Source organism: Galeopterus variegatus, unplaced genomic scaffold, assembly GCF_000696425.1.
Source record: "Galeopterus variegatus unplaced genomic scaffold, G_variegatus-3.0.2 Scaffold3290, whole genome shotgun sequence".
NCBI lineage: Eukaryota > Metazoa > Chordata > Mammalia > Dermoptera > Cynocephalidae > Galeopterus > Galeopterus variegatus.
The window spans coordinates 23,169-47,892 of record NW_007729401.1 but is presented as its reverse complement, the minus strand read 5'-3'; the positions used below and the strand labels follow the sequence as shown (position 1 = coordinate 47,892).

Here is a 24,724-nt window from a genome sequence, read left to right as displayed (position 1 = left end):
TTGATTGCCACTACTTTTGGCAGCCCTCCCACCTAATTTGTGGATGAGATACTAGGTGAAGATTTGCAAGAGGAGGAAGAAAATGCACACTTTGAACGGCTATAGCACAACAGTCACAAGTAATTTTAAAAAGATTTCTTCATCTGTTTAGTATTGGTCAAGAAAAGCTAACCTCTTCATTATTACCAAATAAAAGCATGGACTCTGGGAGCCAGGATACCTGTATTCAACTCCCATTCCGCCACTTCCTAGTTCTGTGATTAGGAAAGTAGCTCAACCCTTCTTTGCCTCAGTTTCTTCATCTATAAAATGGCAAGAATAAAAGGGTATAACCTAAAGAGTTATTGTGAACATTAAATGAGTTATACAAAACTCAGAAGAGGACCTGCACATAGTAAATTCAATCGACTTGCTCATTTTCCAAGTTTGGAAATGAGGTTTTACTATTTGTACACTGACATGCCTAAAGTAAATATAAGATTATATAGGAATATGGAAAAATGCTTTAAGTGAAAAGGCAGATTAGTAAGCAGAATGTTCACATGACTGCAATTATAGAATAATATGAATACAGCAAAACCTGGACAGGAACATACAAAATTAAAATACCTGTTTTGTGGTGATGAGATTATGGGTAACTTTCATGTCAAATATTTTCCACATTTTTTGTAATGTTGCCTTTTTTTGGTGAAATAACTTAAAAACAAGATACAAGTTACTGTAAACCATTCAATTTAATTCCCTGGCATACACGGCTAATTTTATTTGCAATAAGTTCTCTTTTAATAAAAAGTGGAGCTTATAGACTTCTGAAAATATCATCCAATTTTTTTTTCTTTTTTAACTTTTATTTTTGGAGCTTAAAACTGAGTATCTTTATATAATCTTCAATATTAACCTCATAATTGCTTTCTTGTTTCTATATCTGAAATTCTGTTGTGATAAAATCCAGTTCTCTTCGAGCTGGTTCCCAATGGAACAGTTAGTGCAGCAATGGTAAATCCATTTGTTGGTTATCTTTCTTGGAGAAAATACATAATTCAAACCAAACTGGAAAATAAATAAATGGAAAGAGCGAACACTGAGAGTTAAGGAGAGAAAGAAGCAAAAACTGAAAGAAAGGATGAGAAACAGAGCAGAGGTTCAAATAGAAACACAGATCCCAGGTCTTCCCCTACTTCTTGAGGAATTAATATTTCCCTGTAATCATTTGTCATTAAATACTTGCCTACTATATGAATTTGCTCTCCAAGTGCTATTCATATCCTATGTCATATCTTTCAATTTAGCAAGAAAAGGAAATGTTTTGTTTTTTATATACTATCCCTCAGGCCTCATCAAGGAGGCTTCACTGTGTGCACTAGGCCTAAGTAAGATAATGATACAACTTTAATCAAAAGAGTATTTTTAAAATATTCTTCTAAATATATATTTTTGGTAAACTCAGCAGAACTTTTTGGCTAATAATGAAATCAAAACAGGGTTGAATGCAAAATCTGACCAACATTCAGTTATTCAGTTTGACTATTTTCCAATATAATTTTTCTTAAACTGTAATAACATCTTTTACCAGGTAATTTGCTGAGTAATTCTACATCAAGTGGCCTTTTAGGGTTTAATTACATATATATATATATATATATATATATATTTTTTTTTTTTTAAACCAAGATTTTGTTAGTGCTTAAAATCTTAAAATTCTGTTTTGTAGACAGAAACGACATTAAATTTTGTAGTCATATTAGTCAAACACATGAGATAACAATTATGTGACCTATTTGGATAAAGATAAAATAGCAGAAAGTTATTTTAGCAGAAATAACTAAGAGTTATACAATAAAGTTCATACACTATTCACGGTTTAAAAAATTCATTTATGCTACTTACTATTTCAGCTACCTTCCACAATGTCTTTGTATGCTAGCTTTATAAGACTTTACAAAATGAACTATAAGCATTGTTTCTCAAGTAGTTTTCCACCAAACAAGCAAAGTCATCTTTAAATGCCTTCAATGGCTATTTAGGATTTTTTAAATGCTAAATAATCATGGGGAAAGTAGTGAGAGAAGTAGAAAGCTATTCAGAAAATAATGGAAAGTTGAAAAAGAATGTAGAGACTCTATCTTATGACTATTTAATCATGGTCTTTCAATCTGTTATTGGAATGACTAATAATTGAACATAATACTTGTATTGGATGAAAATCTTAGAAATCATTATAAAAAGTAATTATCTAGCCCTTCTTATTTAAATATAAATAGAATTATTAAAATTTCTGGTCAATATTAGGATTTTTACAACTGTTTGTTAGGAATTGGCACAAGAAATACAGGACAGTGGCAGTTTGGGAAATCTGAAATAGTAAATGGAAAAAAATTCCTTTAAGTATTTGAAATTTTGTTCATAAATGTGGCTATTTACAAGGACAATACACAGTTCTCTTTATTCAAGCTAGAGTTTAGGCAAAGTTGGTTTCTTTGGTTTAAGACCTACCCCTGGTATCATTTCTAGTTATCATCAGTTCTCCATTGTGAATATGAAATAATAGTTGTTATAATCTCTCCAAGGTTGGCCTAATTGTTCATGCTCACACCAAGAGCCAGCCTGAACTTAGCCAGCCAGAAACTCAGCCACCCAGAAACTCAGCCACCCATAACAGGGTAAGTGATGAATGTGAGAGAAAAGAGTGAAAAAGAGCATAGATGGTAACCGAGATGAATAGAGGCTCAAAAAATAAATGGGACAAAGAATAAGATGAGATAAGCAAAACTCTCTCTTCAGAGGACTCCTGTCACAGATTGGTATAATGAAAAATTGACTGTATCATACAAGCAATCATAGCTTATCAGGAGGACTATTAAAACAAAAATGTACATCAAATATAAAATTATACCATAATTCCTATCACAATAATGAACATCTAGCATGCGCTCAATTAATATAAATGATATTGAATCGCTCACCTTATCAAGTTCACTTGTCAGCTTTTTATTTTCTTCAGTTAACAACACTTTTTCTCGTTCATACTGTTGTTTAAATTCATTTTCAAATTCTTCCCTTTCACTTTGACTAACAATTCAAAACATAAAAGGAAAAAAAAAAGGAACTGAATTAAAGGTCACCTGAAAACTTGAAAGAAATTATTTTTGTAATAGTTACATAATAGAAAAATATCAGATTGAACTCCAGGAACATTATTCACATAGAATACAACATGGTTATATGCAATGACAGGCCTGATGAAAACTTTCCAAAATTTACAAAAAAATTATGCTGATTTTTTCAGCATTCATTTGACAAATATTCACTTAACAAATATTTCTGGCATGCCTACTAGGTGCCAAGCAGTTGTTGTAGGCCATAAGGATAGGTCCTGCCTTCAGGGAGCTTACATTCCAGTGGAGGGGCCAGCAATGAAAAGCGAGTAAATGAACTAATTTCAGGTAAGTTCTATAGAGAAAATAAAATATGGTAATGCCATAAATATGATCTGGGAGGGGGTGGCTAATTTAGATTACACACTCAGAGAAGGTCTCAACTAGGTTAATGAAATAAGCACCAAAATGAAAATAATAATTGCCATCTGCTTCACACTCCTTTTGTTTTATCCATAGATAAGTTAGTATGAAACCAAATTACACACTTTTCTTTGTATATTTGCACCTCAACGTTCTTAAAAATACAAAGTCATGGGCCCTTATTTAAGATTAGGCCAGAGTCACTTCTAGACTTACTAATGTTATTAAGAATAGTATTCCAAAATATTTGTTTGTAATTAGAAATTAATTTGTATCTGAATTTAATATTTATATATATTTTTGATTTGCTTTGAATTAATTTTAATTTTACAGAAAAGTTACAAAAATAGTTTCTTCTTCACCAGATTCCCAATTGTAACGCTTTACTACATTTGCTCCATTACTGTGTGCGTGTGCGTGTGTGTGAACTGATTTCATTAGTCGTCTTCAGAACCATTAAAAGGGCAGCTGAAGATATTATGCCTTATTACCCTTAAATACTCCAGTGGGTAGTTGCCAAAGTTAAGGACACTCTCTGCCACACCACTAAGCAACCCTCTAAATAAGAAATGGGGCAGCTGAAGATATTATGCCTTATTACCCTTAAATACTCCAGTGTGTAGTTGCCAAAGTTAAGGACACTCTCTGCCACACCACTAAGCAACCCTCTAAATAAGAAATATCAGCATAGCCGGAACACTACCATCCAGGTCCACAGACCCAGTTCAAGTTTCGCCAACTACACCAACATGTCTCCTTTTCTTATCTAGTCCAGGATCCAATTGAGAAACATGCATATGACTCTCCTCATTGTGTACGGTGACACTCAACCTGGTTCCATTTGGTGTTTATGACCAGACTCGAAGAGTGCATTCTTGGCTGGACTACCACAAGAATGATTCTACGCTCTTCTCAGTGCATCCCCATCAGGAGGCACAAAATGTTATCTGCACAACACTGACCATATCTCCTAGACTACGTTAAGGACACAGATTTGAAATGAGTGGAGCCTTGAGACATGGGATGGGGACCTTTGGATAAGGCTGAGAATTCTGGACCTTTGAACCTTCCTTGCAGGTAGGAGTCGCCTCATCCCTTCCCCCACAGCCTCTATAACCTGAGGTAACCAGCCTCTCTTTGCATAAATCTTTCATTAACTTTACCTGAAATAGTTACCTCAAAAGGGAGATGGACAATTAACAACCATCCAATCACTTGTCACTGTCTTTAGGCCCATGATAAGAGTAGAGATCCCAGCATAGACCAGGTACAGAAGTGAAGGAGAGGACTTACACAATGAAGGAGCTAAAGAATTTTGTTATCTTGTATTGGAAGGAGTATGAGCAGCATATAAGAATGAACCTAAGAGTGTTAGGCCAAGGGAGATAAAATAAAAGATTAAATACAGGTGCTCATCTCTCCTCTCTCTCTACCTTCTCCCTGAAGTATTGCATCAGCTACACTACCAGGTACTGTGCTGATAAACTTTGGATCTACATCTGAAGCTTTTGTGGGCTTCAAACTTCAGATGTGACTCCCAATCACCTCAAATTCAACACACCCAACTCCACAAGACAGCTCAACACATAAACAAGTTCCCACAACCCTATCTACCTTCACCTATGCCCATATACTCTACTTGTTCTTCTCTTACTGTAAGTAAAAAACAAAACAAAACTGCAGGACTGAGTAAGGCCAATCCCTTCATTACGAACTTCACCAAGTACACTGCTCCAGTCCTTCTCTCCTCTCTCTCCTGAATCATCTGTTGGATACTTTCTATCACATTACAAGTGTGCTGTTATTTCTCCTATCTTAAAACAAAAAACAACACAGAGCAAAATAACTTCTATGAGATGGATTTGTCCTCCAGCAACTACCTGATTTCACTGCTTGTTTCAGCAATAAATAACTCCAAGTAACAGTGTTACCTGTCATACTCTGTCTCCAGTTACTCTCCTTCCTTTATGTCTCCTTTGATGCCACTGTCAGGTTGTAGGGAAAGTGTAGGGTTCCTCGGGGGTTTGGAGGCTTGCCAAGCATTTGATATAAATAAGCATGTGTGCTTGGGTGTTCCTAGGTTATTGTCTAATGTAACTGCATATGCACTCAGGTGTTCCTGGGTTATCTGACTTAAGTATAAAGGACGAGTGGCTCTGATCCACAGGCCCCCATCCCCACCCCCACCCCCCAGGATGCCCCAGGGGAGCCACAGGGAGGCCGCTGTTGCTGGAGTTTGCTGCAACCTGTTGCTGCCAGGGACCCCGGAATGCCCTGAGGGACCACTGCCACTGCTGCTGCAGCTGAGGAAGCTGAGGACTGAGCTCGTGTTGTCTGCCAACAACTACCAGGATCTTCCCCTATTACCTAGCTCATGTACCTGCGTGTGAGGGGTCTGGTGATCCAGCCAGGCATATGAGGGGTTTGGTGACCCAGTGGGTACAACGCATTTGAAGGGTCTGTGAGCCCTAGCCCTGACAATACAAATGGAAAACTTAGTGTAACTAAAATAATGAAACATTTTCGCTTTAGTTATGAACTGCCTAACCATACAATTGGCTACATCAGCAGGATTCTGACAGTTAACCTAGCCAATTAGCATAGCTCTACACAGGTCTTTGCCCTAATTCTTCCACTGAAACTGTTCTTACCAAATTCACCAATAACCTTCACGTTGCTAAACTCAAATACCATTATTTAGTCCTTACCCTACCTGACTCAGACTTAACCGACATGTTAACAGATTTGATATACTTTCTTCACTTGGTTTCCAGGACACCCAAATTTGCCTGGTTTTCTTCTCATCCCTCTTGCTGCTCTTTCTCTATCCACTTTGCTGGTTCTTTCTCATCTCTCAACTTTTAAATATTAGGTGCACAGGCTCAGCTCTAAGACCACCTTTCTGTCTACACTCATTCACTAAGTGATCTCCATCCAGTTTCACAGCTTTAAATATCATGTAAGTGATTAAATACTTGAGGATTTTATCTCTGGCTCTGAAATCCAGGCTGGTCTATATATCAGCCTACTTGGCATCTCTAACTTAACTATTTAAAATGAGTTCTTGATAATACTCCCATCCCAAACTTTCCTGGAGTCTTTCTCTCTAAACAGTTACTATATTCTCCCAATTGCTTGGACCAAAAACCTGAGTAGCGTCCTTGACTCTTCCTCCTTCCCTCTCATCCCATATCTAGGTCATCAACAAATACCATTATTTTTACTTTCTAAGAACATTAAAAGTTTAACATTTCTAACTATCCTTTTTTTCACCACCTGAGGCCCAACCACCACCATCTTCTGCCTGGATTATTGCAACAGCCTTTTAAGTGGCCTCGCTGCTTTTCCTCTTACCTAATTCAAACTCAGACTCTTCTTAACCCAGTAGTCAGAATAATCCTGTTAAAACACAAGTCAGTACTTCTTACTTTTCTCTCAATATCCTGCAATAATTCCCTGCAATGGTTTTACTCGGAGCAAACAACTATAAGTCAACCAAAAAAGACTTATACGACTTTACATGATCTGGCCCCTCGACTCATCTCTGCTATTGTTACCCCTTAACTGCATTTCAGCAGCACTGGCCTCCTCACTATTTTTTGAACAGACTTGTAGAATGCTCTTCTCATAAGTCTGTATAAACACCTCCCTCACCTTCCTCAGTCTTTACTGAGAAGTCACCTTCTCAGTATAATTTTCCCTGGTCATCCTCACTGCCTTGTAGCCCCCATCCCCTGCTTTATTTTTTGTTCTTAGCATTTATCATTCCCTAATATATTCTATACTTATTTACTTTGTTGGCTTTCACCTTATTAAAGGAGAGCTCCACAAGAACAGGGCTTTTGTTTACTGCTATTTTCCCAGTACCTACAACAGTGCTTTCTTTACACACAGTAGAAAAAAAGTTTTGTTGAGTAAATGAATGCACCAAATTTTATAAACTCGGGTTTCCAATATAAGTTGACAATGACTGGATCCCCGTACTGGCTAGCCATCCAAACAAAAAAAAGTTGACTATGACAAAAACATATACCCAATTCCCTGAAATCTAGAAACCTGAGCACCATCATTTCTCCTGCTCCCTCATCTCTCGCAGCTGAGCTGGTCATTACATCCTCCAGCCTCTGTCTTCTCAGCAGACCAGAATCCAACCACCTTCCACTTCTCTCCATCTTCACCATCATCATCTGAGGTCCACCACCTCATTGCCCACAGTTGGATTCCTACCTCCAGTCTGCTCCTCCCAATCCATTCTCCACACAGCAGCAAGAGCGACAATTCAAAAATAAAAAAAATAATCAGGTCACCTTCATTCAGTGGCCTTCGGATAAGTGCAATCGCCTTACACTCCTTCACAAACCTGCCTCTATTTTCCTTTCCAGCCTCATTCCTCACCACTCCCATTTTTCTATATACACTTCTGCCATAACAAACAGCTTTCATTTTCTGAATGTGCAATACTCTCCTTTTCCTTTAGACCTCAGCACATTCTGCTGTCTCTGCCTGGACACTCTTCCCAACTACTTCTTTCTTATTTCTTAGGTCTCAACTGAGACGTAATTTTGTCCAGAAAGCTTAGATGTACCAAAAGTTACACTTTGTGCCTCTCCTACACATGCTTAAATATTTATCCCATTTGCTTTCTTATCATGCTGTATTATAATTTCCTATTTACCAATCTTGACTTTGGTCTCCTTGAGGACTAGGATGTGTTTCTTGCCTATGTATCTTGATTACCTGACAATAATAAATATCTATTGGATGAGCAAATAACTTGATTCTTACCTCTCTCTCCTCGTTTTTTCCAATTTGTCTTTTAAAATCATAATCTCTTTGTTTAGAGCAAGTTGCTGGCCTTCTGAATCGTGCAGTTCTTTCTTCAGATTTTTTATTTCATTTGCATGTATTCCTTCTCTTTTAGATAATTCTTCTTCATAAAAGATACTTTTCTTTTCCAAGTCAGTCTTTAGTTTGGTTATCTCTTGCTGGTGCTCTATGCTGCATACCCCTGGTGAGTAACTAATCTGTTTTTGCTATAGACATAATAATAAAAGATTAGTTCATCTACAAAAATAATAAGATATCAATAACTCCTGTCTGTAACATAAAGCACTGTTCATATAACTGCATATTATTTTTGTATATTATCACACAAAAACAATACTCGATCTGTATTAAGGCTATTAACTTTTTGTCTGCCATATATTGCAAATACTTCCCTCAGTTTACATTGTTTACTATCTGTGTCTTTGTTGTTCTTTGTTTAAAAGTCTTCTCACACCAAAATTACATATTTATCTGAACTTTCTGCTGGTAGTTATATGAGTTCTTGTTTTACTTTTAAATTTCTAATTTATTTGGAATTATTGTTGGTGTATGGAGTGAGGGAAAATCTAACTGCATACTCTATCTGATGAGGAACCAATAAAAAGTTTTAAGCATATTTGTGTTCTTAAAGGATTAAAATGGCAGAGGGTGGGGGGGAATGATAGAGCTGGGATCTAAAAAAGAAAAGACAGGGAGCTTTTGCAATAGTCCAGAGAGAAATGACAAAGGTCTAAACTAACATCTTCATATCCACGTTAGAAAAAAATAGTATGTCTATGCACTTTTAGGTAGGACATTAAGGAGGAGGAGAAATTTGGTTGAAATCCCCCTTCTTAGAAATTAGGCTGAAATATCCTCTTAGTAACAAGACAGAAAAGAAAATGTAAAGTCTAAAGGTTCTTCCAGGCACCGCTTAAAGGGTAAACAAAAACATACGGACTAGAGATTATGATTGTAAGATATCCTGAGGTCTGTTACTTTCCAAATGACATTAATTTGTTATATCCTATCTGTTTCCCCAAGTGATCAGCAATAAAACTTTTAAAACTAATAGAACCTCTAGGCTTATGTTTAGTGACAACAAGGAATCAAGATATGGAGGGACACTGTGTCCTTTTTTGAAGTCAGTCATAAAGGTTGAAAAACTGGTAAAGGCATTTGATTTAAAGCTGGAAGAAAAATATGCTGGCTCCTTCAAGAATCAAGATATGGAGGGACACTGTGTCCTTTTTTGAAGTCAGTCATAAGGGTTGAAAAACTGGTAAAGGCATTTGATTTAAAGCTGGAAGAAAAATATGCTGGCTCCTTCACATCTAAGGTACATAATTACGAAAGAACAAAGAAATCAATGTGGGCCAAACAGCACTGGGGTATCCACTGCAATGTTTAACCATTTACTTAAGAAATACTTATCATGTGCCAGATCCAGATTGTGCAGTGGTTTCTGAGGTAGCCTGGCATGCAAAACTCTGCCTAAATTTGGAAGAACCAGAGCAAGTCAGATTCTTGCTCTTAAGCATCTCTATGGAAATGATGCCTAAACTGACATCTGCATTACTGACCACTGACCTACACTACTCTTTCATTTTTCTAATCACCTAAAGAACACTTTTAGTTTGCTGTTCTGTTTAGTTTGGCTTTTGGGATGGCAGCAGCATGTTACAAGAAATTTTAAAGAAAAACTTCCCTTGAAATCAAAACCTAACAAACATATTACCAATTAAAGTTACAGATGCACATCACTTACTGAAAAGAATGTAAAAAGACTAATAAAATACTGACAAAATTTAAAGAGAACAAGCTACCACAAAATAATAGGCTTTATTGCAGGAATTGAAGGTAATTTAATATTAGCAAACTTATTAATGTGTAAAATAAAATGCATTATTTTAAAATATTAAATTTTAAAATTCAAATGATAATCTCAATAGATACACCTGCCCAAAAGTATTTGATAAATATTTGATCAAATATTATTTGATCCAATAATAATTCCAAATACTACCCCAAGTCCCACAATATAACCATAAAAAAGATGGTAATACTTCTAATGTAAAAAAGTATCCATTTCAAACTATGAGACAAAATAATAATTAAAGGTGAAACATCAGAAGTATATCCAGTAAATTCAGGAATAACAGCAGCAAAAAGGATATCTTCCATGATCACTCTTACGTAATATTAACTTTAGATACTAACCAATATGTAAAATAGTTAAAAGAAATGAATACTATAAACAAAAGTGATAACATCATTATCATTTCTATTTAATTGTTCACACAGAAAATACAAGTGAATCTGAGAATTGATAGTTGAGTAAAACAATAGTATATAAGATAAACACAAATCAATACTTTCAGATATTAGAATAAGCAATAAGAAAACATAATAAAAATATTCATTGTTAATATCAAAAACAAGAAAACACCATACAGTAATATACATACATACATGAAGAAGAATAATAGTGAGAAATTTCTCTGATTTATATTAAAAAACTGCAAGTCTTTTTTTTTTGTTTTTTGTTTCTCTTTTTCGTGACCGGTAAGGGGATCTCAACCCTTGGTGTGGTGTCACCCATACTGGGGTGACTCACCAGCCATTCCTATATAGGATCCGAACCCACGGCGAGAGCATCACTGCGCTCCCAGCGCTGCACTTTCCCGAGTGCGCCACGGGGCCGGCCCAAAAAAAAAACTGCAAGTCTTGATAAAAGATACAAAAGACTTGAAACAATATAGAAAAATAACAGGTACTTGAAAGGGAAGATTAAATGTACATGTATTCAATATTTTTCAAATTATGATTATGTTTTATAAAGAGGAGAAATTTGGACACTGAGACACGCCCGCAGCGGGAACCCATGTGAACATGAGGGCAAAGATGGTGGTGGTGCATCTATAAGTCAAGCAACACCAAAGATGGCCAGCAACCACCAGAAGCCAACCCTTCCAACTCCTTGACTCTGAACTTCTAGCCTCCAGAACTGAAACAATACATTTCTGCTTTTTTAGTCACCCACTTTGTGGTACTTTGTAACAGCAGCCCTAGAAACCTAACGCAATAGCGTAAAAAGACAAACAAACAAAAACTCACAAAGCAATCTAGTAGCATATAACAATTGGAAAACATTCTTTTTATCAACAAAATTTTTATCGAGACATAATTCACATACCATATAATTCACCCACTTAACGTGGAAAATGCAATTATTTTGGTTACTGGTATATTATGCTACTATTTTTTAAGCGGTAAAACATATATATCAAAATTTTCCATTTTAACCATTGTAAGTGTATAATTCAGTAGCATTAATTACATTTGAAATGTTGTACAAACATTACCAATATGTATTTCTGAAATTTTTTTATCATCTCAAAGAAAAATTCTGTAACCATTAAGAATTAATTCCCTGTCCCACCCCACCCCTCAACTGTAGACCCTGGTAACCTCATTCTACTTTCTGTCTCCATGAATTTGCCTATTCTATATATTTCATATAAGTGGATTCATACAATATTTGTCCTTTTGTGTCTGGTTTCTTTCATTTAGCACAAGGTTTTCAAGATTCAGCCCTGTTGTAGTATGTATCAGAATTTCATTCCTTTTTATGGCTGAATGATATTCCGTTATATGTATATAGTATGTTGTTTATCCGTCTGTTGATGAACACTTGAGCTGTTCCCACCTTTTGACTACTGTAATAATACTTCAGTGAACTCTGGTGTAAAGTATCCAAAGTATCTGCTTTCAAATATTTGAGATATACATACCTAGGAGTGGAATTGCTGGGTCATATGGTGGTTCTATGCTTACCTTTTGAGGAACCACCAAATTGTTTTCAAAAGTGGCTATATCATTTTATATGCCCACAAGCAATGTATGAGGGTTCCAATTTCTCTACATCCTTGTCAACACTTATTTTATGTTTCTTTCTTTTTAATTTTAGCCATCCTAATAAGTATAAAGTGGTACCTCATTTTGGTTTTAAGTTGCATTTCCCTAATGACTAATGATGTTGAGCATCTTTTCATGTGGATATTGGCCATTTGTATATCTTATTTGGAGAAATGTCTATTAAGGCCCTTTGCCTGTTTTTTATTGGGTTTTCTTTGTTGTTGGGTTGTAGGAGTTCTTTATAAAAGTGGATATTAAATTGTAATCAGATATATGATTTGCAAATATTTTCTTTCATCGAGCTGTCTTCACTTTCTCAATAATGTCCTTTGATACAATGCACACAAGTTTTTATTTTGATAAATTCCAATTTATTTATTTTTGTTGCTGTTTTTCCTTCCACTTTTGGTGTCATTCCTAAGCATCCACTGTCAAATCCAAGGTCTTTTAAGAGTTTTATATTAAATATTTTCTTTCATCGGACTTTCTCAATAATGTCCTTTGATACAATGCACACAAGTTTTTATTTTGATAAATTCCAATTTATTTATTTTTGTTGCTGTTTTTCCTTCTACTTTTGGTGTCATTCCTAAGCATCCACTGTCAAATCCAAGGTCTTTTAAGAGTTTTATATTCGTAGCTCTCACATTTAGGTGGTTGATCCATTTTGAGTTAACTTTTGTATATGGTGTGAGGCAGTTAACCAACTTATTTTTTTTTTGCATGTGGATATCCAGTTATCCCAGCACATCTGTTGAAGAGAGTATTCCTTCCCCCATTTAATGGACTTAGCACATTTGTTAAAAATCAATTGACCAGGGCCGAACCCGTGGCGCACTCAGGAGAGTACAGCACTGGGAGCACAGTGGTGCTCCCGCCGCGGGTTCGGATCCTATACAGGGATGGCTGGTGTGCTCACTGGCTGAGCGCGGTGAAGACGACACCAAGCCAAGGGTTGCATTCCCCTTACCGGTCACAAAAAAGACAAAAAAAAAAAAAAAAAAAATCAATTGACCATAGATACATGCATTTATTTCTGGACTCAATTGCATTCCACTGGTCTATATGTCTATGCTTATGACAGCACCACACTGTTTTGATTATTGTGACTTTGTAATAAGTTATGAAATTGAGAAGTGTGGGAGTTCTCTAACTTTGTCCTCCTTTTTAAAGATTGTTTTGGCTGTTCGGGCCCCTTACAATTCCATATGAATTTGAGGACTGGCTTTTCCAGTTCTGCAAAGAAGACTGTTGGAATTTTCACAAGGATTGAGTTGAATCTGTACTTCATTTTGGGTAGTATTTCATCTCAAAAATATTAAATTCTCCCATATGTAAACATGGGATGTCTTTACATTTATAAAGGCCTTCTTTAATTCCTTTCAGCAATGTTTTATAATTTTCAGTGTACAAGTTTTCAACTTCCTTGGTTAAATTTTTTCCAAGGTATTTTATTCTTTAGATGGTACTGCAAATGAAACTGCTTTCTTAACTTTCTTTACAGATTCTTCATTGTGGGTTTACAGAAACACAACTGGTTTCTGTGTGTTGATCTTGTATCCTGCAACTCTGTTGAATTTGTTTACAAGCTGTAGTAACTTTCTTGTGTATTTTGGGGGTTTTCTATACATAGGATCATATCACTTGTCAGCACCAAGCTCACCCAGTGAGCAAACCGGCCATCCCTATATGGGATCCGAACCCGTGGCCTTGGTGTTATCAGCACCACACTCTCCCGAGTGAGCCACAGGCCAGCCCCCTTAGGATCATATCATTTGTGAATAGAGGTAGTTTTACTTCTTCCTTTCCAATCTGGATGCCTTTTATTTCTTTTCCTTGTGTAATTGCTCAGGCTAGCATCTCCAGTAATAGTGAATAGCAATGGTGAAAATGTGCATCCTGCCTCATTACTGATCTTAAGGGGAAAGCTTTCCATCCTTCACCATTGAGTATAATGTTAGCTGTGGGTTTTTCATAAATGCCTTTTATCATGTTGAGGATTTTCCCTTTTATTCCTAGTTTTCTAAGAGTTTTTATCATGAAAAAATGTTAGATTTTGAAAAATGACTTTTATGCATCAATAAAGATGGTCACGTGTTTTCTTTCCTTTGGTTCTATTAACATGATGAATTACATTAACTGATTTTCTTATGTTCAACCACTCTTGCATTCAGGGTATACCCCACTTGGTCATGGTGTATAATCCTTGTAATATGCTTTTGGAACAGTTTGCTAGGATTTTGTTAAGGATTTGTGCACCTGTATTCATAAGGAATGCTGGTCTATAGTTTTCTTGTGATGTTTTTATCTAGCTTTGGTATTCAGGGTAATACTGACCTCATAGAATGAATTTGGAAGTGTTCTCTCCTCTCCTATTTTTGAAAGAGTTTGAAAGGACTGGTGTTAATTCTTCCTTAAATGGTTATTCAATTCACCAGTGAAGCCGTCTGGTCCTGAACTTTATTTGTTGGAAGGTGTTTGATTACCGATTTAATCTCTTTACTTGTTATAGGCCTGTTGAGATTTTCTATTTTGCCTTGAGTGACTTTAGGTTATTTGTGTGCTTCTAGGAATTTGTCCATTTATCTAGGTTATCTACTTTGTTGGCATACAATTGTTCACAGTATTCTCTTATAAATTCTTTTGTTTTCTGTTGGTCAGTAATAAAGTATCCACATTCACTTTAAATTTTAGTTAATTGCATCTTTTCTCTCTCTTTTGTTAGTCTAGCTAAAGGCTTGTCAGTTTTGCTGATCTTCTTAAAGAACTAATTCTAGTTTCATTGATTCTTTCTGTTATTTTTCTACTCTCTACATCTCTGCTCTAATCTTTATTATTTCCTTACTTCTGCTATCTTTGGGTTTAGTTTGCTCTTTTTTGTCTAGTTCCTGAAGGTAAAAAGTTAGGTTATTAATTCGAGATCTTTCTTCCTTTTTAATACAGGCATTTTCAGCTATAAATTCCCCTCTGAGCATTGCCTTCACTGCATCCTGTTAAGTTTTGGAATGCTGTGTTTTCATTTTCAATCATCTTTAAGTAATTTCTAATTTTCCTTGTGATTACTTCTTTGACCCATTGGTGGTTAAAGACTGTGTTGTTTAATTTCCACATATTTTTGAACATCCCAGTTTTCCTTGTTATTGATTTCTACCTCCATTCCTTTGTAGTTGGAGAAGATACTTTGTGTGATTTCAATCTTTTTACATTTACTGAGTCTTGTGATCTAACATAGGTCTACCCTGGAGAATTTGCCATGTGCACTTGAAAAGAATGTGCATTCTATTTTTGTTCAGTGGAAAGTTCTAAATATATCTGTTAGATCTAGTTGGTTATAGTGCTGTTCAAAACCTCAATATTCTTATTGATCTTCTGTCTATATGTTCTATCCATTATTGGAAGTGGGATATTGAGGTCTCTAGCTTTTATCATAGGACTTTCTACTTCTCCTTTTAAGTCTGTTGAAAAGTATTCTTAATGAAGATTCCTACTATCTTTAAATGGGTTGACACAGATTTCAAAATTAGTATGTATATATTTTTTGACCAAGAAATCCCACTTTTAGAAAATATCCTAAGGAAATCACAGTATATTAATAATCATAAAGAACACTTACTAAGCCTTTACCATGTGCCAGGCCCTGGTCAAAGAACTTTAAATGCATTAACTTAATTACTGGGTAGTTCTACTATTATCTCAAATTTATAAATGACAACAGAGATTATGAGTGTTTGACAAATAGATAAATACAGTAATTCAGAGTTTCCAATGCAGAAGTGCTTACTAAAGAAAAAAAATTAAAAGCAAACTGCTAGACAGAAAATAGTACTGATAGTTAGGAAACCTGGGTTTAAACTGTACTCTTATCACTTATGATGGAGTACAAAATCCTTAACTCCTCCGAGTCTCAATTTCCTCAAATGAAAACTTCCAGTTTGCGCTTTATAATTCATTCTTACTATCCAATGACAAAGCAGGCCCTGACTAGACTGAAAAGGATTTGAGCCAGTAATGTAATGACTTCTACATACTAATCCTGCTCTAGAGACACAGATGTATATAAAAAGACACATCTCTACTTTGTAAAGCTGACCAAGCCTGTGCATTCATAATGAACCAAAACAAACAAACCCCAAAACAAAAACAAGAAATAAAATCAAGAGTTCATATCTCTATAGCATAGAAACCTTACTTGCAACCAATGATATTCAATCATTAGAGAAAACTTACTTGCAACCAATGATATTCAATATTAGAGAAGTTCAGACCAATCCTACTACATGATTCAATTAACACATTTATTAAACAAGCACTAAATATTAATAATATAGTAGTCTCCCCTTATCCATGGTTTCATTTTCCACGGTTTTGTTAACCCATAGTCAACCACTGGTCTAAAAATATTAAATGGAAAATTCCAGAAATAAATAATTCATAAGTTTTAAATTGCGTGCCATTCTGGGTAGTGCAATGAAATCTCACACCAGCTGATCCATCCCACCTGGGACTTGAACCATCTCTTTGTCCAGCATATCCAAGCTGCATACACCACTTGCCTGTTAGTAATTAAGCAGCTGTATTAGTTACCAGATCGGCTGCAGCAGCATCACAACGCTTGTGTTCAAATAACCTGATCCATCCCACCTGGGACTTGAACCATCTCTTTGTCCAGCATATCCAAGCTGCATACACCACTTGCCTGTTAGTAATTTAGCAGCTGTATTAGTTACCAGATCGGCTGCAGCAGCATCACAACGCTTGTGTTCAAATAACCCTTATTTTACTTAAGAATGGCCCCAAAGTGCAGGAATAGTGAGGCTGGCAATTTCTTCGAATACACCGAAGAAAAGTCATAAAATGATTCCTTTAAGTGAAAAGGTGAAAGTTCTCAACTTAATAAGAAAATAATCATATACTGAGGTTGCTAAAGTCTACTGTAAGAACAAATCTTCTATCCATGCAACTGTGAAGAAGGAAAAAGAAATTTGTGCTAGCTTTGCTATCACACCTCCAATTACAAAAGTTACAGCCATAGTGGGTGTTAAGTGCTTATTTAAGATAGAAAAGGCATTAGTGAGTTGAAGACATGAATGGAAACGTGTCCCAACTGACAGCAATTGCATTCAGTGCTATCCGCAGCTTCAGGCATCCACTGGGGGTCTTGGAATGTATCCCCCTCGGATAAGGGGAGGACTACTGTATACCTGGCTGTAATGAACTGAATTATGTCCCCCTCAAAACTCAATGAAGCTTAAATTGTACCCCCCCCAAGTTTTATGTATTAGAAACACTGTGACTTCTGAAGGTGGGAAATCCTATTATGGTAATTGAAAGGTGGAACCTTGAAGAGGTGATTAGATTTCAAGACCATGCAGTAGTGAATGGATTAAAAATGGTGGTCAGGAGCATGGTTCTGAGGGCTTTAAAAAAAGAGGAGAGTCTGTCTCTCTACTCCTGCCATCTTGCAATGTGAGACCCCTTGGTCACTGTTACCACCACCAGATGGACTTTGGATTTCCCAGCTTCAGAAGCCACAAACAATACATTTTGCTTTCTTTATAAACCACCCAGTTTCAAATATTTTATTACAAGCAACAGAAATGGACCAATACACCATCCATGTTTTCAATAAGCTAGGTCACAGCTTAGGTGAGGTGACAGATTTGCGAATAAATGATTACAATAAGTAATAATAAAGTAATAGTGATAATAATTACTATGCTACATATATTAACAGAATTCTAAAACAGTGCAAAAAGGGTACCCAGGCTTCCTAGGATGACATTTATGTTGATTCTCATATTTTGGGGGTGAATAAGACACTAGACTAGGCATGACTGTACAAGGAGTAAGTGCGACAGGGGCTGACAGGCAAAGCAGAGGAAACAAGATGGGCAAAGTTTAGAGTCAAGAAAAGGCAGACGCTACATTCAGACTATTATTTAGTGTTGTGGAAATATGAAGGCAATTTAATCCTAATTCACTCACCTTGACATACATAACATTATTATATTAATAGTTACTGCACACTTATGTCAACTTACAAATGCATGTGTATACTCCTGACATGAAATAGGGCTTTATAGATGAGAACAGGAAGATAATAAAGACATTAACTTTAGTCCAGTGTCACAAAGCTAGTAATTTATGAAGCTAGAAGTTAAAACTAGGTAGTCTGATTCCAGAGACGGCCCGAGTATTTCCCATGCAAAGCAACTTATGCTGCAATGTGCTAGCCCATGCCCGTTATTCATCTCATCCCGACCAACACAGTGTTGGCAAGGCTACCTCCTGAGCCTTTCCTGAGTCATTCACAAGATAGATATAGGGTCTGGATATCCAACCATGACTCCCATGCAGAGATCAGTACATCTTGTCCAGTCAGTCCTTCATAACTATCCTAACTCCTTCCTGGTAGATTCCTACTCCCCACTAAATGTGGTCCTCCCTTTTCTTCAGAATGATTAGGAAATCTGTATCAGCTTCCTACTAATAAGAATGAGAATTAGGAATAGTAGGTTTTCCCCATACAGGCTATCTGCCAAAAAAAAAAAATAAAGAAAGAATAGTAGGTTTGCAGAACAGCCAGTTTTCATTCTACACTGGAGAGGATTTAAACTAACGTTCCCATCAAGCCTGAAGAGAAGAAAATTAATTAAGCTTCCTAAGTGTGAAATCAAAACATACCTTCAGTCCCTCCAATTCATTTTCTAGTTGCTTAGAATAGTGTTCGCTCTGTTCACGCAGTTTCCTGTCCTTAGATGCTTCAGCAGCTAGAGCTTCTGTATGAACTTCCAGCTTTAAAACAAAAAAGCAGATCCGTGGTTATAATTTTTTTCAAAGAAAACATTTTCCCCATGTGAATTTACCTTATAATAGGAGGATAAATCAAATGTTGAAATTCATATTAAATAATATTAACAAACTATAAAAATAACTTTTTTTCGAGAATTAAAGAATGAAATACATATTGTTTCACTAGTCTCAAAAAGCAGCTTTAGTCACTACCCCACGGGCACTACAAAATTTGCCTGACTACTAACCTCTTTTCTGGCTCTTTCTGTTCTGCGCAGCTCTTGCCTTAAGCTTTCAACTTTTTGCATCACCAGGTCCGCCTCTTCTTCCTTATCTCGGACATGGCGAGCAAGTTTCTGTTTTTGGGTGTGCAATTCTGTTAGCCGCTCATTGATCTCCATGAACTCCTGCATGGCCAGTTTCCTCTGACAGTGTGCGTCTTTCAGCTCTTTGGATTGGTTTTTTAATCGCTCACTAGCCTGGACTAGTTCCTACAGTTTTGTAAAAAGAATATAAGTTACCAATCTGCAACCTAGAGACCAACTTTGGCCATCAAAGTTGCTATCATTAAGTCAAGAAGAGCCAAAATTATTTACTTCAGGACAAAATTAAAGGAAATAAACTACTTTTGAACAGATATTAAGGGCATGGTGCCCTATTTATGTTCTCGATTCCTCTTGCTAACATGTTAAATGTAAGGGAACAGCTGATTTACACTTCTAGTACTTTAATTCCCAACAAATGAGTAAAAAATACAGGAATGTAAGATATGACAGTTAAAAGAAAGATTTTGTTAAACTTAAAAATATTTGTAAAATATTTTTTTATAACACTGAATGATTACAAATGATAAAAAACAAGCATTGACCTTGATGTAGAGACTAAAAAGCCTTAGGCCAGAAACAAGGAGAAATACTAAACCTGAGACTCCTGATAAAAGGGAGGAACTTAGAGGGGGCTAAAGAGGACTCAGGTCAATACAACCACCTGCCTCTCACCAAAAGGAAATGGAAATCTTCTTTGGGGGAAAGAACTTCCAAGAAATCTGGTTTTGTCACACATTAAGAGCACACATATGAGCTCACAACCACAGATTCCCAAATGCCCAAAGAACAAACCACCATAATCAAAGAACAGAAACAATAAATAATAAACACCAAAGGTATTTGGGTATAAGAACAATCAGATGTTGACATAAAATTGTTGTGTATGAAACAAAAGAGGAAATCATAAAAACAGGAAAATAACAAAAGACTATTAAAAACAACCAAGTAGATTTATGGAAGAACTTTACAGAATATTTAGAAATGAGAAAAATGTGTTAAAATTAAAGACATGGATCCACCAGTACAGGAAGCTCTACATTTACAAAGCAAGAAAGATAAAGAGAAACACAAACACAGAAATGTTAGAAAAATGAAACTGAATAACACAAAAGATAAATAAAAGACCTTTAAAGAAATCAGAGAACCAAAAGACAAATCACATATTCCCTATCCTTAAAAAAAAAAAAAAAAAGGAAAAATAGAAGATAATTAGACTTAGAACAGATCAAAGAAGTAACAATAGAAATAGAAACAGGGGAAAATATTTTCAGAGATGAGAAAATAATTAAAATTATATATGCAGAAAAATTTCAAGTATGAGGCTTTATATAAACAAAAATTGACAGAGTTTACCAATGGAACAGTCTAGGCTATAATGCAAGTCTCAGTAGATTTCAAAGAGCAGATATATAGATCAAGTTCTTTAATAACACTGCAATTAAATTAGAAATCAATAATAAAAGATAAAACTCTACGCATTGAAATTTTAAAAACATACTTATAAATAACTCATTGGTCAATGAGAAAAATCCTAAAGGATATTAAAATATTTAAAACTAAAAAAAATGAAAAATACAAGGGGAAAAAAAAGTTAGTATATATTAAAATTTGGGGATACAGTAAAAGCTATACTTAGGGGGGAATTTACAGCCTGAATTATTTGCACTTAGAGGAAAAAAAGGTTAAAAATTCACTGAGGTTCTACTTAAGAACTTAGAAAGAGACCAGCAAAATAACGCTCCCTTCCCGTATAAGGAAGAGGTTAACGAAGATAAGCTCCTAAATCAAGGAAATAGAAATGAGGCAATAATGAGTGTCGACAAAGCCAAAAGTTGGTTCTTTGAGAAAAATAATAAAATAGATATCTGGTGAGATCAATCAAGGGAACAAGCATAAAGGCACAAAGGAATAATAATAGGAAAGAAATAGAAGCTATAACTAAAAATCTAGAACAGATCAAAAAAGAAAATATGATGAACTCTGTGCCAATAAATTTGTTAATTTATGAAATGAACAAATTCTCAGAAAAATAAAATTTATCAAAACTGTTTTAAGAGAAATGATGCCTAAAAAAAGCCCTATTAAATTAAAGTAACTGAACCAATAGTTAACAAAATTTCCCCATCCTCCCAGTGGTGAGGGAGAACCTCTAGACCCAGATGGTTTTACAGGTGATTCTTCCATTGTTTGAAGGAACAGAGCATTTCTCTCACACAACCTTATCAACAGAACAGAAACAGAGACAATGCTACCCAAGACCAGAAAGGTAAGAGAAAAAAATTACAAGCCAGTCTCATTCATGAAAACAAAGGTAAAGATCCTAAAGAAATTAGCAAATCAGTTCTAGTAATATATAAAGTGGATATGCATGAAGTCAGGAGCTAGACTCCTTGTGACAACATTTTAGCTCCACCACTTTCTATCTCTATGACCTTGAGCAAGTGTACTTAACTTCTCAATGCTCAGTCTCACCATTTGTAAAATGAGAATAATGATAATAATAATGGTAATACCTAACTCTTGGGACTACGATGATTATTAAATAATCTAAGATATGTAAAGCACATAGAACGGTGCTATTAGAACTGATATTGAGGCAGGAAGCTAGAGAGAGAAAAGAGGGAAAAGGAAAAGCTGGTATTTGCAAATGGAACAAACCGGTTCCCTAAACAGGCACACACATGCACAGAAGCGACCACAGGAGACAAAGACAACTCCAGACAGGGAGCCCCCCACCACTGTGGGCGCCATTCAGTTAGACCAATGAGTTTCCACCAGCTAAGGTGCCAATCTCTTTAACCAGTACGACAGAGATTACGTTCAGGGCTCAACCAATGACCAAATGGCAAAAATCCAGCTCAGAGGACTTAAAAGGCCAGGAATGTAACCGTCGGGGCTCCTGAGCACTCTCCTCTCTCGCTGGAGTCCACTCTATTTTCTCTGGAGTGCACTCGTCTCTCCTCCTTTGCTAAATAAAACTGCCTTTCCTTTTCATTTCTGGCGTGTCTCGTCCAATTCTTTGTTCGAAACACCAAGAACCCAGATCCAGCCAGCAGGACTTACAATTTTCCCATATCTGCTACATCAATGTTACCTATACTATGATGTTATTATTTAGAAGATAATATATGAGCAATTTATGCTTAACCCAGAAATGTAGCACTGGTTTAATATTAGAAAAAGTCTATAAATGTAATGCACTACACCAGCTTATTAATTTATTCAATTATGTTTCAATGAAAAAAAATTTTTGTTTTTAATCAAAATAGAGTCACCCCTGCTAAGTTCCATGTCACTTAGGTTGTGGTCTGAACTTCCTAGAAGTCTGGGAAATTAATTTCCCAAACAGGCCAGTTTTAATTTTCAGTAGGTATGATAAAGTTCCCTCTCCTTTAACTCTTACCACAAAAGAGACAGCATGAAGTAACCTGATGTTAACTAGTCAGTGATTTTTTTCTATTATTTTGTCTTCCTGTCCCCAACCTTACAAGGAAGTAACTATGAAATGACCAATCTGCTTTTTGTTCTTCATTTCTACCCTCTTCATCCTTCTCAACACTTATTCTATTTTATGGAATAATATATTGCCCCATTCTAGAATCTCAATAAAGCCAACTGAGATCTTTAAAATTGTTGCAATTTTATTCTTTCATAGTTCCAATAGCAATTCTTAATAAAAAATGATTAGCAAAATAAGTGCAGAAGGTAACCTCCTTAGCCTGATAGAAAGTATTTACTAAAAACTTACAGCAAAGATTATTAGTGGTGAAATATCAGAGGTATATTCTTTAAAATCAGGAGAAAGACGGTGATGCCTGCTATCACCACTTCTAGTTAACACTGTACTGAGTGTTCCTAGCTAAAGCAGTAAGACAAGGAAAAAAAGAAAATTCATAAAATCCCAAAAGGAAGAAACAATAATAAATAATGCAAACATTATTTGCAGAAAACCTCAAAGAATCTGAAATATATCCCATTATAATTAATGAGACTTGAGCAATGCTGCTAGAACAAAATCAATATAGAAAACTCAGTAAGAAAACATAAATTTTAAAGATATTTAAAATGTGAAAATCAGAATAATAAATTTTTACAAAGGCAAATGAGACCTGAATGAAATTTTATGGAAAAACATCTTAAAAGACTTTAAATATGTTGAGAGATACCATGTTTATGGATAAAAAGACTGTGGGGGCAGCCAAGAAACTATTTATGTGTTTTTGCACTGTTAGGCCCTTCTGGACAAATTTTACTAAAACTTGGGACCTGGGCTAAATGCAAGTCTTGGAAAGTAATTTATGACTAATTTAAATAGTGAGAAAACTCCAAAAAGATTTACCTTCTGGAGGTAATGTGTTTACATTCCAAGGTAGGGGTGGGAGAGAATAAGAGCCTGGACCAGGAAGACTTCCTCTGTGGAGCTGGAGATTCTGGGCTTTCCACTGGAGTGACTTATTTACATTCCGCAGGGAGAGAAAGAACCCTGGATCCTTCTCTTTAGGTTTCCAAGGAGACTCTTTCAGAAGTGGGGGTGGGAGGGACGAAGAAAGCATCTGCCTCTTTCCTCTATATAACACATGAATAAATTTTTTGTGGGTTCCTTAATTGCAATACAGACTCCTTATGTTGTGGGGTTTTATTTAGCCAACTCTCAGGGCATTGCCCCAGAGGTAAGAACTGGCACACAAGGGAGCCACATGGTTATTATCTGCTGTATTTTATGTAAATAATAATAATCTGCTCTGCTCTTGAAATTTGTGTGTACATTCAGAATAATATTAATAAATATGGAAAATAAGAATTCAAAGACTCAAAACTATAATGATGTCAATTCTCCCAAAACTGATCTATAGATTCACCATGATTTGAGTCAAAATTCCATCAAAGTTTTCAAGGAATAGAAAGAGTTAAGATACAGACACATGCATACACAGAAATTTGATATTTGATAGAGGTGACATTCCACACCACTGAGCAAAGGATGGCCTATTTAATAAATGAACAACTGGTAAGCTACATGGGAAAAAGTGAAATCAGATCCTTATCTCACATGATACACAAAAATGAATTTCTTGTGGATTAAAGACATAAATATGAAAGATCAAACAAAAACTTCAAGATAAAAATTCAGGAGAATGTTTTGAATTTATTTTTAGAATTTTTTTTTTTTAACCACAGATTTCTTTTACAAGCCAGCAAATGCATTAACCATAAAAATATTGATAAATTTGACTATGTTAAACCTGAGAACTTTTGTTAATCAAAAGATTCCATAAGAAAGTAAAAAGGCGGGCCGGCCCGGTGGCGCACTGCTACAGTGCGCCGCTTAGGAGCGCGGCAGCGCTCCCGCCGAGGGTTCGGATC

General features: G+C 35.7%; 1 protein-coding gene across 1 annotated transcript in view; it reads right to left on the bottom strand.

Moving 5' to 3' along the window:
• Positions 1 to 24,724, bottom strand: part of CDC42BPA (CDC42 binding protein kinase alpha (DMPK-like)) — a 116,174-nt gene that overhangs the window by 85,607 nt on the left and 5,843 nt on the right. The window contains exons 3-6 of the mRNA XM_008584516.1: positions 19,283 to 19,525; positions 18,927 to 19,037; positions 8,304 to 8,551; positions 2,964 to 3,069 (exon numbers count right to left, since the gene is read on the bottom strand). Of these exons, the coding sequence (XP_008582738.1) occupies positions 2,964 to 3,069; positions 8,304 to 8,551; positions 18,927 to 19,037; positions 19,283 to 19,525 (708 nt within the window). The remainder of the gene's footprint in view (positions 1 to 2,963; positions 3,070 to 8,303; positions 8,552 to 18,926; positions 19,038 to 19,282; positions 19,526 to 24,724) is intronic.